The sequence below is a fragment of the Thamnophis sirtalis genome, unplaced genomic scaffold (assembly GCF_051295495.1).
Source record: "Thamnophis sirtalis isolate CommonGarterSnake01/CBP01778 unplaced genomic scaffold, rThaSir2_p1.2 scaffold_1, whole genome shotgun sequence".
In the NCBI taxonomy this organism is placed as follows: domain Eukaryota; kingdom Metazoa; phylum Chordata; class Lepidosauria; order Squamata; family Natricidae; genus Thamnophis; species Thamnophis sirtalis.
Window position 1 is genome coordinate 165,159,660 of NW_028261381.1, and position 14,169 is coordinate 165,173,828.

General features: G+C 46.3%; 1 protein-coding gene across 1 annotated transcript in view; it reads left to right on the forward strand.

Moving 5' to 3' along the window:
• The first annotated feature begins 4,665 nt into the window (after nt 1-4,665).
• Nucleotides 4,666-14,169, forward strand: part of ATP8B3 (ATPase phospholipid transporting 8B3) — a 76,638-nt gene continuing 67,134 nt past the window's right edge. The window contains exons 1-4 of the mRNA XM_087702736.1: nt 4,666-4,724; nt 8,321-8,412; nt 8,988-9,101; nt 12,711-12,809. Of these exons, the coding sequence (XP_087558862.1) occupies nt 4,670-4,724; nt 8,321-8,412; nt 8,988-9,101; nt 12,711-12,809 (360 nt within the window). The 5' untranslated portion in view covers nt 4,666-4,669. The remainder of the gene's footprint in view (nt 4,725-8,320; nt 8,413-8,987; nt 9,102-12,710; nt 12,810-14,169) is intronic.

A 14,169-nucleotide genomic window follows, 5' to 3' on the forward strand; every position in this document is an offset into this window, starting at 1 on the left:
TCTCTCACTCACCCTTCATTCCAGGGGTGGGTTTCAGCCAGTACAGAGCGGCATGGGTGTACCAGTTGGTGAAATTCAGCGTGCTTTCCCGTACCCGTTCTTCCGGAGGCCCCATATCGGAATGCTCCCTCCTCTGGCCTGCCCCCCCTGCTTGCTCCCCCTGCCCACCCAGTCACCGCTTGCTCGCTCCCCTTGCCCGCCCACCCCGGCTGTGGAGGTTTGGGAGAAGTGGAGGATTGGGAGAAGCCCACATGGCGCACACTCCCTTCTCTTTGACAGCCTCCTTGTTTCCAATGCAGGGGGTGGGGAATCCATGCAGTGGGAGGAAATCACATGGATTCCCCATCCCCTTCATTGGAAACGAGGTGCCTGTCAAAGAGAAGAGAGCAGTGCGCGCCACGAGGCTTGGTCAACAGCCAAAGAAGGAACAGGAGGCAAGGATTCGGCTGTTGGACAAGCCCATGTGGCGCGCGCTGCTCTCTTCTCTTTGACAGCCACTTCGTTTCCAATGAAGGGGGTGGGGAATCCATGCGATTTCCTCCCTCTGCATGGATTCCCCACCCCCTGCATTGGAAACAAGGAGGCTGTCAAAGAGAAGGGAGCGTGCGCCATGTGAGCTTCTCCCAATCCTCCATTCTGGCAAAGGAAGAGCCTTCTCTGTGGCTGCTCCGACCCTTTGGAACGAACTCCCCATGGAGATTCGAACCCTCACCACCCTCCAGGCCTTCCGCAAAGCCCTTAAAACCTGGCTGTTCCGACAGGCCTGGGGCTAAAGAACCGTTGCCCCTGTCTCGAATGGTATGACTGTTGTGTGTTTTAAATCATGCATTGTTTTGTGTCGTTTTTAATTTTGTCTGTATCCCCCCTTCCCTGGTTTGAGTTGTGAGCCGCCCTGAGTCCCCTTCAGGGGAAAAGGGCGGCATATAAATATAATAAACAAACAAACAAACAAACAAACAAACAAAGGAAGAGGGTGGCCGGGGCAAGCAGGTGCGGACAGGTGGGGCGAGTGAGCGGCAACTGGGCAGGCAGGTTGGGGGAGCGAGTGAACAGTAACTGGGTAGAAGGGGAGAGTGAGCAGGTTGGGGGCAGGCCAGAAGTGGGAGCATTCTGGTACGGGGCCTCTGGAAGAACAGGTACGGGAAGGCATGCTAAATTTCACCAACTGGTATGCCTGTACCGGTCCATCCTGGCTGAAACCCACCACTGGTCCTATCACACTTGGCCAATAAAGAATTCCATTATTGATTCATATTTACAGGTAGACCTTGACTTATGACCAGTTGCTTAGCAACTGAAATTCCAACTTACCTGGGGGTACTTATGACCCAGATTGAAAGTTCCAAAAATCATCCCACCCCTCCTTGCAGGCATGTCGCCACCCAGTAACCAAGTTGCATTTACAACCATTTACGGCATCTTGCAATCATGTGACTGTGTTTTATGATGGTTTTGCCCAAAACTGGCATTTACTTCTGGTTTTCAGAAAAACCTTGACTATAGCAAACCTTTACTTCATTTAAAGACATGGATTCACTTAGCAACCATTGCAAAAAAGTTTGTGAAAGCAGATCAGTCACATGGCAGTCATTAGTTACGACTATAGAACACAGACTTGGAGGGGACCTCAGAGGTCTTCTAGTCCAACCCCCTGCTGGAGCAGGAGACACAGGAAGAAGAGGCTCCATAACGATTGTAACTCGAGGACTACAGGACTACTTGTATTCCATGATCTGCTCCTCCTCCTTTGAATCAGCAGCGTATTTTCTTTCGGTAGTGACAATAGAAATAGTGAATAGAGACCACACAGTAAAGATTTCAATACTATAGTGTTTCCCTGTTGCAGCCATAAAAGCCTTTATGAGAACTAGGAAGTTTTATAAACAACAGCTGTTTTACTTTGTATACTTTTGACAGTTGCATTGCTTTTAATTTGATTTCCCCCCACTTTGGCAGTCAATAAGAACTAGAAGCTTTGGTTGCAGTAATAAAAAAGACTTTTGTGTCCTGTAATAATGAAGCATGTTTACATCGTTTGCATAACTGGTTTTGTTCTACACTGTTTGGTCTTATTATTCTAGCCTTGGGAGAGATAATTCCCAGTCCACTCAGGTTTCTGAGGTCCTGCTTCACAAACATTTTTTCCATGCATATGCTCCAAAGTAGTGAGTTGATTTTAAAAACAGAAGAGTAAGTTTCTGGAAAGCATATGGCACAGAATAATCTAATTTATAATTTACAGAAACTGCATTTTCTATAATTTAACGGATACAACATGTTTTGAATAACCTTTATGCCTTTCACCTTTAGGGCTCCTTTTCTCTGTTTTTCTTCTTCCTCCTCCTCCTCCTCCTCCTCCTCCTCCTCCTCCTCCTCCTCCTCCTCCTCCTCCTCCTCTGTTGGTCAGAATATTCCCTGTTTAACACATCGTCCTCCTCAATATTGCCTTCCTTTGGCTGGCTCCTCTCTGTCACTACTTGTCTGGAAACCCCCCGGATTGGATCACTCTGGATTTCTGCACCGTAGTCTGACAGACTTCTCTAAACCTACTCAAGAGAACTCTATGATGTTGACATGGGTCCAAAAAATATAGGAATCTTCCAGAGGTGGTATTCAGCAGGTTCTGACCAGTTCTGGAGAACCGATAGCGGAAATTTTGAGTAGTTTGGAGAACCGGTAAATACCACCTCTGACTGGCCCCCCCTCCCATCTATTCTCTGCCTCCCGAGTCCCAGCTGATGGGGAGAAAATGGGGATTTTGCAGTAACCTTCCCCTGGAATAGGAAGGGAAAGGACATTTTACAGTATCCTTTCCATGCCATGCCCACTAAGCCACACCCACCAAGCCATGCCATGCCCACTAAGCCACACCCACCAAGCCATGCCATGCCCACTAAGCCACACCCACCATGCCATGCCCACTAAGCCACACCCACCAAGCCATGCCATGCCCACTAAGCCACACCCACCAAGCCATGCCATGCCCACTAAGCCACACCCACCAAGCCATGCCATGCCCACCAAGCCATGCCCACAGAACCAGTAGTAAAACATTTTGAATTCCACCACTGGAATCTGCATAATCTCAGAGGAGACTATTTCTCCAACTAGAAGACAAGATAGTTGCACTATTTAAAGAAGGAGATATGGGGAAACCTCCTGTGGTTTCAACATTTTCCACCCCCACAGATTGCAAGTTTGAAAAATCTCTGCATTCTAAAAAAATCCCAAGTGTGTTGTTAAGTGGATTGCAGTGTTTCTCACCCTTGGTAACTTCCAGAGGTGTGGACTTCAACTTCCAGAATTCCCCAGCCAGCTATGCTCTGCTAGCTGGGGAATTCTGGGAGTTGAAGTCCTCACCTCTAAAAGTTGCCAAAGTTGAGAATCACTGAGATGGAGGATGACCACATTATTACTATACCAAGCACAGTATTTCCTGCAGGTACTTGGAAGGATGTGAATGGCATTACTGGATTCTTTACAAGCAAGTTTCCTGGCCAGGAGGACAAATGCCATGGTCAGATTGGAAGGCAGATAACATTCCAAAGGCATCCTTGAAGCTTATAGGTCATCTGAATGCATCCTAGCAAACCAGACAGGCCTGGTTATTTTGTATGCACACTTCCCAGGCAGGTGGTCAGCCCCTCACAGGCTTGTGATGCTGCTAGTGGATTATTCCGTCCAATGAGGACGATTGCGTAGTCAGGATTAAACTAGCCAGTGAGGCTGTTCTTATGCTTGTGTTGAACCAGCGTGCCAGTTTCTTTTTCTGAGTTTGCTGATGTGGAAAAGAGATAAGAAGAGGGGTGAGCCCGTTTAAGCCCGTGGGAAGGAAGGCTGGTGCATTTTATCATCCTAATCCGCCCTTTGGTGTGGGAAGGACTCAGGAGTATTTCCAAAGAGGCTCTTGCAGTGTGTCCCCATCCTCACACACACCCTTGGGTGACCCATCTGATTTTCCTCTGGCCAGGCTGCAAAACTTTTGCAACTCTAGAAAGTTTGAAAGTGAACTGTTTCCCCATTCCCTGCTTCTTGAGTCTCAACTGCCTCTCACTACTGAAATCTGGTGTTACTTAAAGCAGCCTGTACCCAGCCTTAATTCTTCTAAGCCGTTTGATAATCCCGGTGGAAAAACATACAAACAACCTCCAGGAAACCAACGCACGTGATTCCCCTGCTTTCTCAGCCAGAGCAATCAGGCTGAAAGATAACTGACTTGTGCCCACCACAAAGCGAGGGAGAAGGGTGACTGGGGATCTAAATCCAGATCTCCCCTCATCCCAGCTCAACCTTTCTAGGTCTGGCAAATCGTCCAGCTCTCTGGACTTCAATTCCCAGAATTCCCCAGCCATCCTGGCCTTTGCTGAGAATTCCAAGGGTGGAAGTCCACACATCTGGGAGGCACCAAGGTTGGGAAAGGTGTGGTACCCTATCGCTTGGGAAATGAGTACAGGTGGCAGAACGGCTAAATAAGCCTTGCAGCTGCATTGGAATGTACAAGAATTATTCTGGAGGGGTGAATGTATCAGTCACAATCATCCTAATCAAAACGCTACAGATACTTCTTGGAGCACCTCCTACCACTGTTGGGATCATAGCCAACAAGGGATAAGCTATCAAATTGCAGGAAGGTTAAATGACTTAATCTTTTCGCTTTCTAGATTTGAAAATGCCAAGCCAAGAGTCTCTCGGGAGTTACCAGGATGAGACTAAAACAGGACAAGGTAAGTACAAGTGGCGATTTTTAGAATCACAGATGGGAACATTTTGGGGGGGGGGCGGGAAATATACAGATTTTTGAACCATGAAATGTATATAACTGAAGTAATTTTTTCCCCAGGTTAAAGCTTGTCCCCAGCTTTAGTTTCATCTCCAGTTGATGTAATCCAAAGGAGGGGGAGGGGAACGACACTTTAGAAGCTTGAAAAACTTGATTTTTGGGGGGAGATATATCTTGGTATTTCCTCCCTGGATCTGAGACTGGCAGACTTTGTTGGCAAACTTTTTTCTACTGTAATCAATAACAAGGAATCCTTTGTGCCCTGTTTCATTTTATTTCCAGCTAAGATCCTAAGGTGGTTGATATCTCATTGAAAGGCACGTGTGGATCTGTTCCTCACATAAGATCCCATCTGTGGACCAGAGCTAGGGACTCATAGAATCATAGGGCTGAAAGGGACCTTCGGGGTCTTCTAGTCCAACCCCCATCTCAAAGTAGGAGCTTTATACTATCCCAATCAAATGGTTGTTTTCCAAATCCTCCAGCAATGGATCACCTACAACTCCAGGAAGCAAGCTATTCCATCAATCAATTAATTGTTCTCACTGCCAAAAAAATTTCCCCTTACTTCTAGGATGAATCACTCCTTAACAAGGTTCCACCCATTGCAAGGTCCTGTCCTCTGGAGCTTTGGAGAATACATCAATCCCATCTTCTCTGGTGACAGCTCCTCAAATATTAGAAGACAATTTCTCAGGGTTTGCAATTATCACATTCCCTCCTAATCCTTCTCATGAGTAGGCTAGGTTAGAGACACCTAGCTCCCTCAACTATGTCTCCAGCTATCTCAAGATGCCTGTTCCTGACTTTTTCTGAGCTCAGAAGGGGAATAGATAGTAGGGAGAGCTCGTTATGTATGCCTGGAGGGGGAAGGGGTAGGATAGGGAAGACTGAGTAAGAGTGAGATATTACTATTAATGGGGAATCTTCATTTACACATAAATGATTTTGTTGGGAGGGGGAGATCCTTGCTCAATTGGACCATGGGGGACACACGATTTTTGAGGCCTCCTGAACTCACAGCATACACACATGGAGGACTGGGGTGATGCTGAGATCCCAAATAATTGAGGTCTTGTGATCCCTAAACTTCCCACTGAGCGAAACAGTCATCAACAGGCACATAGACGTACACAATTTCTACACACCATTCAAAGGAGAGAATCAAAAAGCCAAAAAGGAAACAAAATGACCAAAACACCTCATCACCGGCAATCAACACACAGATGAGCCGAGACGAATACCAAGATGCACATTAAAATTATAATCAAGAAGCAAAAAATGCCCCAATCAAGGAACTGCCAAACAAGCTAACAGAACAGCCCAACCAAGGAACCACCAAGACCACTCCTGACCAACACTGACATGACAAGCCACTAATATATAAATAAAACATATGATGAATGGTTGCAGGAACTGGGCGTGGCTAGTCTAATGAAGAGAAGGACCAAGGGAGCCATGATAGCAGGGTTCCAATATTTGAGGGGCTGCCACAGAGAGGAGAGTGGTCAAGCTATTTTCCAAATCCCCTGAAGGCCAGACAAGGAATAATGGGTGGAAACTGATCAAGGAGAGATTCAATCTGAAATAAATAAGGATATTTTTTCGGACATTGAGAAACCAATGGAACAGAAGTTGCCTTCAGAAGTTGTGGGAGCTTCATCACTGGAAGCTTTCAAGAAGAGACTGGACTGCCATCTGTCAAAAATGGTGTAGGGTAGTGATGACGCAACTTTTCGGCACGAGTGCGCAAACTGGAGCATGCATGCATGCATGTGCATGAAAGTCTGTGCATTTGCACACCAGAGCACCTCCGGTCCTTCCGATGCGCCCTAAAAAGTTGGCTTTTCCAGCAAGCCGGCCTGGCCTGAACAAAATAAAATAAAGGATTGATTTAATTGTTAATTTTAATTTAATTTTTAAAATGTTATTGTTAATATTAATTGGGGTTTGTTTTTGGATACTCTATCTATTTTCCTTTTAAACTTTTGTAATATGTGTTTTTTTTTTATGTTGTACGCCGCCCTGAGTCCTTTGGGAGAAGGGCGGCATATAAATCCAATAAACAAACAAACAAAAAACAAACCAGAAACCTGGAGACCAGCTTGCCGGTTCCACCACAAAACCGCGTTCGACTAAAGGGCGCTCGACGAAACCGCGTAGCTGACGTCATCACAGCGCGACAACAGCGAGGAGAAAAAAGCATGCTGTAAACGCTAAACCTAAAATTAACCCCTAAACCTAAACCTAACCCCCCTAAACCTAATCCTAAACCTAATCCTAAACCTAATCCTAAACCTAACCCTAAACCTAACCCTTAACCTAACCCTAAACCTAACCCTAACCCTTAACCTAATGCTAAATCTAATCCTAACCCTTAACCTAACCCTAAACCTAACCCTAACCCTTAACCTAACCCTAACCCTAACCCTAACCCTAACCCTAACCCTAACCCTAACCCTAACCCTAACCCTAACCCTAACCCTAAACCTAACCCTAAACCTAACCCTAAACCTAACCCTTACCTTACCTTGCTTTCAAAGTGCTATTTAAAGCGCCCTTCTTTCTCCGTGCTCGCTGTTGTCGCCCTGTTGATGACGTCAGCGACGCGGTTTGATCAGGCGCGCTTTAGTCGAGCGCGGTTTTGTCGTGCCACGCAGCTGGCCGACACACACATGCCTGTTTATTGGCCATTTTTGGCTGTTTTCAAGCCATTTTGGGCCTGAAAATGCCCCCCAAACAGCTGAAAAACAACCTGAAAATGGCCCCAAAAACGGCCCAGAAAATGGTCTGGAAAACGGCCTGTTTTTTGGCTGGTTTTGGCCATTTTGGGGGCTGCTTTCAGGTCATTTTCTGCCACTGTGGCGCCCACGAAGGCCAGCTGGCTGGTGCACATGTGTACACCGGAAACCAGAAGAGCAGCTGGCGATGGCACAGGTGCCCACATGCCATAGGCTCACCATCACAGGTGTAAGGGCTGCTTGGATGGAGGGGGGTTGGACTAGATGAGCTACAAGATCCCTTCTAACTCTGTTAATCTGTATCTGTACGAGATCAAACCCCACCCTCTACTAGAACTGATGATGTTACCTAGTTTGGTAGTTAAATGTCTGCAAGGAAAAACCTAGCTCACCTCTGGAAGACCCTGTGTGATGATCACTTAGGGGACCTTTTTCTTTCTCAGCATCCTTTCAGTGAGACTCCGGCTTGTTGCAAGGGATTCTTCACCTTTTGAAGAGCCCCTCCCCTCCCCCTCCCCAGGGCTCCTTTGAGATGCTGGTGAACCTCTGTGGATCCCTCCGCAGAAAACTAGTTTTCAATGCATAGCTAAACTTCATTGACACAGATTGTATTGCAAAGGCAATTGATTATACTTGGACTTGGTGAGCAGGATATTCACAAGTTGTGTGGGTATTTAGTTTGAAGTACAAATGGTGCTGACCATTGCCAAGGCAGGGCATGCTTTCGGAGAAAACGGCACAGATAGTCCACGAAGTGCAACCACAATTGGGGCCAGTATTTACTGTCCTTTCCTTCCAGATTTTACCTGGGTGGTTAAGGCTAATAACCGGGCGTATCATGCACAAATTCGAAAGAGGCATCTCTGGTGTTTGAAGAAGAGGAAATATGCAGTAAGTCTTATTGGAGGTCAGGGGAGGGAGGGAGGAATAACAATGTTAGGGATTTCAAACCCTCTTTATATTCTGCTTCCCTGTTTGTGTGTGTGTGTGTGTGTGTGTGTGTTTGTCTCTCTTTGTTTTAAGTTTAGTGAGCCTCCCAGAAGCTAACTAGTTCCTTTCCTTTCCCTCCCCTCTCCTCCCTTCTCTTCCCTTCCTTTCCCTCCCCTCCATCCCCTCCCCTTCCTTTCCTTTCCTTCCCCACTTCCTCCCTTTCCCCTTCCTTTCCCTTCCCTTCCTTCCCTTCCCTTCCTTTCCTTCCCCCCTTCCTCCCTTTCCCCTTCCCTCCCTTCCTCCCTTTTCACATTTCCCTTTTCACATTTCTAAACCTTTTTGCTGTTTTTCTGCTAGAAAAATAAACATGGCAAAAATGTCACAAATCTCAGCTTTGGTCTTGCCAAGAATACTACCTGCCTATTCCATTCTTCACACTTCGCAAAGTGGATTTTGATTTATGAAAATGTACACGTGATAATAAATTAGTTAGCTCAAGTTTTCATGTGAATCTTTTGCTGGTTTCTCGTTTGCAGGCCAATGCCATTAAGACAGCCAAGTACAACTTTTTCACTTTTCTCCCTCTCAACTTGTATGAACAATTTCACCGGATGGCTAACGTATACTTCTTGTTCATAATTCTTTTGCAGGTAAGAGGGCTCTTTATTCCATTCCCGATTAGCAGCAAAATTAGGACCTTTCTACTTTTTTATAGAGATATGTACATAACCTGTTTAGAGAACCTGTCAATTCTCTAAAGCAATTCTATTCCCAATCTATTTTTTAAAAAAATATGGCATCCTTTGGGGCAAAAGAATCAAGATGGCTGCTGCAATCACATGACTGAAGTCCAACCCCATTTTAGCATGCATCACACATGTGAACAAGAGATAGAGCGGTCAGCCTTATGAGATAGACCAGTCAGGAAACACAACCAGGTGAGCTAATTGGAATTAAGTAGAAGTGTAAGGTAAAGGTAAAGGTTCTCCTTACACATATGTGCTAGTCATTCCCGACTCTAGGGGGCAGTGCTCATCTCCGTTTCAAAGCCGAAGAGCCAGCGCTGTCCAAAGACGTCTCTGTGGTCATGTGGCCGGCATGACTAAACACCAAAGGTGCAAGGAACACTGTTACCTTCCCACGAAAGCTGGTTCCTATTTTCCTACTTGCATTTTTATGTCCTTTCGAACTACTAGGGTGGCAGAAGCTGAGACAAGTAACGGGAGCTCACTCCGTTTCGTGGCGTTAGGGATTCGAACTGCCAAGCTGCCGACCTTTCTGATCGACAAGCTCAGCGTCTTACCCACTGAGACATCTCCTAAGTAGAAGTGTAAAAGTATATTTTATGAGTCTAAAACTACATTTCTTCCCCTGCCTCTTTTACAACCCAGAATCTAGGGAAAGTTTCTTCTGAGCTTCTTGCTATCCCAGATTTCTACTGAGAGCTAAATTGCCTTTTGCCTGACATTCCCTTGTGACATATTTTTGCTCTGCCTTCCAAGGTCATTTTTCACATAACATTACAGAAGCTTCAGTTTCACTGGCAGACTTGCCATCCTGACTTTTTGGATTCACTTTCTAGAGCCTTCTTGGTATGAGGAAAACAACAACAACAACAACTCCATGAGAAATCACACCACTTAAATTCAGCCATTCTGCCCCCAACCTGAAGAGTATGAACTTGAATGACTGAAAGCTGGAAGTAAGGATTGCATGTGGGTGGATGGTATTGGTGCAGAGGTGGCATTCATCAGGTTCTGAGCAGTTCTGGAGAACCGGTAGCAGAAGTTTTGAGTAGTTCAGAGAACCGGTAAATACCACCTCTGGCTGGCCCCGCCCCCATCAATTCTCTGCCTCCCGAGTCCCAGATGATTGAGAGGGAAATGGGGATTTTGCAGTAACCTTTCCCCACCACGCCCAGCAAGCCACACCCACCAAGCCACACCCACCCAGCAATGCCAACAGAACCGGTAGTAAAAAATATTGAATCCCACCATTGTATTGGTGCTTACCAGATTGAAGTTTGAGGTTAATGTGGGTTTGAACAAGATGAATAATATTTTGGTATACGCTTTCACAGCCTGTATCTTTTGGACAAGGTTGAGCTTGAGGGTTTAGTAATTATATTGTCTAGGCCATGGTCACTATACTCTGAAGCTCCACACTGCCCAACAATGTGGACATTCGTAGGCATTCCATCATTGGATGTTTTTAAGAAGAGATTGGACAAGCTTTTGTCTGAAATGATATAGGGTCTGTTGCTTGAGTTCCCTTCCAACTCCCTTCCAACTCTGTTATTCTGATACCAGTTTTGGCTTCTATTTTTTCCTCACCTTTAATTACACATGAATCCTACTCTATGAGGATGCAAGGAAAATTGCATTCATAGTTTTGTCACGTCTCATGAGTTGCCACGATATTTTCCAAGGGTGACTCAACACTATTGCTTAGGAAGTTGGAGTGCTAGAATGGTTCCACCACAAATGCGCGAACGACAAAAGCGCGTCTGACTAAACCGCGGTGACAAAACCGCGCCGACGAATGAGTGCTGAAGCGCGCTGACAACAGCGCGCCGACAGAAGCGCACTGTAACCTAACCCTAAAAATAACCCTAAACCTAACCCTAACCTTAACCCTAACCCTAACCCTAACCCTAACCCTAACCCTAACCCTAACCCTAACCCTAAACCTAAACCTAACCCTAAACCTAACCCTAAACCTAACCCTAAACCTAACCCTAAACCTAACCCTAAACCTAACCCTAAACCTAACCCTAAACCTAACCCTAACCCTAACCCTAAACCTTACCTTAAGTTAAATTGCGCTTCTGTCGGCGCGCTGTTGTCGGCGCGCTTTTGACATGGTGGTTTTAGCGCCGCGGTTTTGTCGGCGCGCTTTTGACGTTCACGGTTTTGTCGGGTCATGTGCTTGAATTACTTTCCCCATAATTTTGCAATGTTATACAGCTTGTAAGTGAGCAAACAAAGTAGAAGCATAAAGAGTTTGTATATTTAATTTTGAAGACAGAGGATCCTTGAAGTGGTAACCCTTTAAAACTTCCTTATTTCCTGTTCCTTGCCCGCTTCCCTAACTTGGTGGAGTACCATACTGTCTAGATCCACGTAGAACAAACTTCTACATCAATGAAGAGAGCAGGATTCTAGTTAATCTTATCAGATCTACCTTGGGGTAAGAGCCTATTTGCCTGTGAACCTCAAGGCCTCTGCTTTGCCACTTGTCTGGCCCTTCTTGTACAACAAGAATACAGGTAGTCCTCGATTTACGACTTCAACTGAGCCCAACATTTCTGTGTCTAACCAAACTGTTTTTAAGTGCATTTTTGCCCCCTTTTATGACTTTTCTTTTGTTGACACCCTGCCAACAAAAGTGCGTATAGTCAAGGCTGTGGTTTTCCCAGTTGCAATATATGGCTGTGAAGGTTGGACCAGAAGGAAGGCTGAGCGTCAAAGAATGGAGGCCTTTGAACTATGGTGCTGGAGACGACTCCTGAGAGTCCCTTGGATTGTAAAGCTATCAAACCGGTCAGTCCTAGAGGAGATCAACCCTGATTGCTCTTTAGAAGGCCAAATCCTGAAGAGGAAACTCAAATACTCTGACCACATAATGAGAAGGGAGGACTCACTGGAGAATGCTGGGAAAGATGGAGGGCAAAAGAAGAAGAAGGGGACGACAGAGAATGAGGTGGCTGGATGGAGTCACTGAAGCAGTAGGCGTGAGCTTAAATGGACTCCAGAGGATGGGAGAGGACAGGAAGGCCTGGAGGAACGTTGTCCATGGGGGTCGCAAAACAACTTTGCAACTAACAACAACGATGACCTTTCTTGCCACTATTGTTAAGTAAATCACTGAAATGGTTAAGGTAGTAACAAGGTTGTTAAATGAATCTGGTTTCCCCTTGACTTTGCTTGTCAGAAGGTCGCAAAGGGTGATCCCACGGCCCCCCGGGACACTGCAACCGTCATAAATATGAGTCACTTGCCAAGCTTCTGAGTGTTGATCCCATGACCATGGGGAAGCTGCAATGGTCCGAAGTGTGAAAAACGGCCATACGTTTTGTTTTCCAATGCTGTTGTAACTTTGAACGGTCACTAAATGAACTCTTGTGTACGTGCCCTGTTTTGATTCTACTTTCCCCAAATGGAAGGAATGCTTTGTTCCTGCTGAAGGTATTGAAGTGAAATTCTCCCTTTAAGCCTCCTTTGTAATAAGTAAAGTTTCCCTTTTACCTTCTGTTACAGACCGTCCCACAGATCTCCACACTGCCTTGGTTCGCACTTCTCTTTCCCCTCGGTATCTTGTTCTCCATCAGGGGCATCCGTGATTTAATTGATGATGTCGTAAGTACCGTATTTGTTTTCAGCGCCTGCAAAGGAATCCGCCTAATTGGATGATGAGTGTCTGTTATCTCTTGGAGGAGGATAGTAGGATCATTCTGTAGCGGATGAGTCATCTGTGGGGTGGTGGGGGGCATTGGGGGGTGAAGGCAACTCAACAATCTAGACCAGTGTTTCTCAACCTTGGCGACTTGAAGTCCACCGAACTTCAAGTCGCCAAGGTTGAGAAACACTGATTTAGACCAGTTGTCAGGTCCCCGTAGGGACACTGTCATTCTGGAGGGGGAAGGGGCAGGTTGCTGGAGCTAGATTCCTTCCATGGCTTTCGCTGTTGCTGTAATGCATGGGTCCTCAAACTACGGCTCGCGGGCCACACGTGGCTCACCAAAGCCATTAATGCAGCCTGCACAGAACCAAGAGGCTGTCCCGCCCACATCGCCCCGCCCACCCTTACCTTTGTGAGCCCCGCGGGCTGGAACTGAAAGGTAAGGTCAACAATTTTGGTCTGCCAAGACATTCTGGAGGTGGGGAAGGTGAAAAACGGGGCATAGAGATGCCCCAGGAGGCAAAAAAAAAAAAAAAATTGGGCAAAACGGCTCGTTTTTGTCCTGCAATGAGGTTCTGGGGGCAAAAAATGGGGTGCACAGACACCCCAGGAGGCCAAAAATACAGTCCATTTTCACTTAGTTTTGGCCTGCAGAGATGTTCTGGAAACAGGGGTGGTGAAAAATGGGGCACACAGACACCCCAGGAGGCCAATGTTTAGTGGACTGTTAAATTGACCGTGCCCCCCCAGTCATATGACCACCTAGCCATGCCCACCCAGTGGTCCAGCGACCCCAACAGTCTGAGGGACCATGAATTGGCCCCCTGTTTAAAAAGTTTGAGGACCCCTGCTGTAACACATGGAATTTGGAGAGAGAGACAAATGGATGGGCTTCCTCCCAGCCAGAACCAGTTTACTGAGGTTGCAGCACCCTGAGAGTGAACTGCTATCAAGTTAAGAGCCAAGGTGGCGCAGTGGTTAAATGCAGCACTGCAGGCTACTTCAGCTGACTGCAGTTCTGCAGTTCGGCTGTTCAAATCTCACCGGCTCAGGGTTGACTCAGCCTTCCATCCTTCCGAGGTGGGTAAAATGAGGACCCAGACTGTTGTTGGGGGCAATATGCTGACTCTGTAAACCGCTTAGAGAGGGCTGAAAGCCCTATGAAGCGGTATATAAGTCTAACTGCTATTGCTATTGCTAAAGTCTTGGAGTTCTCAAAACACCTTTGGGGCATATTGTTGGCTACTGGTGGACTGGGGGATTGGGGTGGGGTGGGGTGTTTGAAAAAGGAGAATTAGCTTAACGCTTTGCGTAGGA